At 52.8% G+C, this 2,617-nt stretch overlaps 1 protein-coding gene across 2 annotated transcripts in view; it reads left to right on the forward strand.

The window, feature by feature from the left end:
• The first annotated feature begins 619 nt into the window (after positions 1–619).
• The window catches only part of cavin2b (caveolae associated protein 2b), a 22,164-nt gene continuing 20,166 nt past the window's right edge, over positions 620–2,617 (forward strand). The window contains exon 1 of one of the 2 annotated variants that reach the window (XM_042080723.1): positions 620–1,494. In XM_042080723.1, coding sequence (XP_041936657.1) covers positions 964–1,494 — 531 coding nt within the window. In that variant the 5' untranslated portion in view covers positions 620–963. The remainder of the gene's footprint in view (positions 1,495–2,617) is intronic. The other variant, XM_042080722.1, reaches the window with a different exon arrangement.

Here is a 2,617-nt window from a genome sequence, read left to right on the forward strand (position 1 = left end):
GGGGGGGGGGGGTGAGGAACATTTTGCAAATACCCAAACTGACATAGATGAGGTCACAACTCAAACATTGTACACAAACACATACACAGAGAGAGAGAGAGAGAGAGAGAGAGAGACAGTATACAGACATTACACTCTGTTTCTCTGGACTTTTGAAATGAACAAACAGCAGAGGTACAGCAGTACAAGAGGGAAACAGATTGTCACGTGTACACACATGCTCACATAGACACACAGAAACACACACACACACACATACAGTAAGAGAGTCAGAGATGAGGGAAGAAAGCATGAAAACGAAAAGAGAGAGAGAACAGGCTACACACACACACACACACACACACACACACACATACACACAAACACACATAACTCTCTCAGCACTGGGCTGGGCAAGCTGCCATAGTTACCCAAACTCCACCCCCATTTTGGGTGTGTGGAGGTTTTCACGCTGCGGGGCAACTCATATGCTGCTCTTCCAACAGAGAGAGAGAGAGAGAGAGAGAGAGAGAGAGAGAGAGAGAGAGAGAGAGAGAGAGAGAGAGAGAGAGGGCGTGTGTGTTTGAGATACAGAGAGGGAGGGAGGGAGAGAGAGAGAGAGAGAAGTGTGGCCGTCTGAAAAAAAAAAAAAAAGGGGTGGAGACGCATGTTGGAGCAGAGGAGAGGAGAACCTGGCTGCTGAGAGACTTTTCCCAGGCTTCAGTCGAGCACCCAGCAGCACTCCGCTCCACTCCACTCCGCTCCGCTCAGCTCACTCCAGCTCCGCTGACGCACGCCACAAGACTCTCGCCAGGCAGAGAGCCAGGACCTGGACCCAGCGCACCAGGACCAGCAGAGCAGAGCAGCAGAGCAGCAGAGCAGCAGAGCCCCAGAGCGCAAGAAGCCTTCTACTCCTCCGGACGCTCCCAGGAAGGTAAACCCACCCCCGGCCCCTGCCCCCCCTCCCGCCACGAGCCCGCAGCCATGGGAGAAGACGCCGTCATGGCCGAACGCAGCAGCATGATCAGCGCTCACGAGAGCCAGGAGCTGGTGGTGCCCAGCCCCAGCCCCACCCAGTCCTCCCCCACCCACAGCCTGTCGCAGCTGGGCAGCAATGCTGCCCCCGAGCCTGGAGCTCCGACTGCTGGTGGCACTCTGCCCAGGGACGGCATGTCCCCGACGGGCCAGGTGAACGCCATCACAGTCCTGACGCTGCTGGACAAGCTGGTCAACATGCTGGACCAGGTGCAGGAGAACCAGCACAAGATGGAGCAGCGCCAGGCGGACATGGAGGGGGCAGTGCGCGGCATCCAGAACGACATGACCAAGCTGTCCAAGAGCCACACGTCCACGTCCAACACGGTCAGCAAGCTGCTGGAGAAGAGCCGCAAGGTCAGCGTCCACATGAAGGAGGTGAAGGACAAGATGGACAAGCAGGCCTCGCAGGTCAAGAAGCTGGAGGCCAACCACTCGCACCTGCTCAAGAGGAACAACTTCAAAGTGCTCATCTTCCAGGCAAGTGTGTGTGTGTGTGTGTGTGTGTGTGTGTGTGTGTGTGTGTGTGTGTGTGTGTGTGTGTGTGTGTGTGTGTGTGTGTGCGTGCGTGTGTGTGTGCAAAATCAACAAATTGCATATTAGGATAAATACTGCCTTACATTTCATTTGCGGGGGCAACATTTTACCCTAGGTGTGTGTGTATTTCTGAATACACCGGAAAGGTTACAATTATCCCACATTGTGTGTGTATGTGTGTGTGTGTGTGTGTGTGTGTGTGTGTATGGAAGTGTGAAACAGCATGACTTGTGGTTTTGGATAATTGATATGTCCAGTTGGAGAGTAACGGTTACTGGAACAGATGATTGCAGTGTGAGGACAGGGCAGTACAGGACAGGACAGAAGGCTGACTATCAGGCCAGACATGTCACCCTCCAATATGGACAGACCTCGCTTGGACAGAGAAGTTCTTCAGAGATCAGATCAGAGAGGGACGTGACCAGTGGCTCACGGACTGCAGTGGAGTGAGAGTGTAGCTACAGACATGACAGCCACTGGGAACTCCTTGAATGGAAATACTTGAGAATGTGGTTGCCATGGGAGTAGAGGAAAGCACAGGTTCACAGAGGGGGGAAAGTGAGTCAGTGTGTGTGTGTGTGTGTGTGTGTGTGTGCGTGTGTGTGTGTGTGTGTGTGTGTGTGTGTGTGTGTGGAGTGAGTGCTGCTATGTGTGTATCAGACTATTTATCCTCACTAAACATCTCCGGGGATACATGTCTGGTATCTCAAATATCTCGTTCCATAGCGTCAGTATGCCTGTGCATGTTAAAGAGTTAGAGGCAGAGAGACAGAGAGAGAGAAAGAGAGAGAAAAAGAGAGAAAAAGAGAAAGAGTGAAAGAGAGGAACAAAAAGGAAACACTGAGAACCCGCATGGGAAGCAGTGGGCCTGACCGGGCTCTTTTATCAGCAGCACAATAGTGGTGAATGGCAGGTGTGGCCCCTGGTAGCTGGTCATGTGTTACGGGTGTCCGTGTGCATGTGTGCATGTGTGGAGTAAAACAGCTGGGCATTTATGGCGCTCTGCTACTGTGTGCTGGGGTGTAGTGTGTGTGTGCATGTGTGTGGATGATGATGTGTATTGGGT

Source organism: Alosa sapidissima, chromosome 23 (assembly GCF_018492685.1).
Source record: "Alosa sapidissima isolate fAloSap1 chromosome 23, fAloSap1.pri, whole genome shotgun sequence".
NCBI classification, from domain to species: domain Eukaryota; kingdom Metazoa; phylum Chordata; class Actinopteri; order Clupeiformes; family Clupeidae; genus Alosa; species Alosa sapidissima.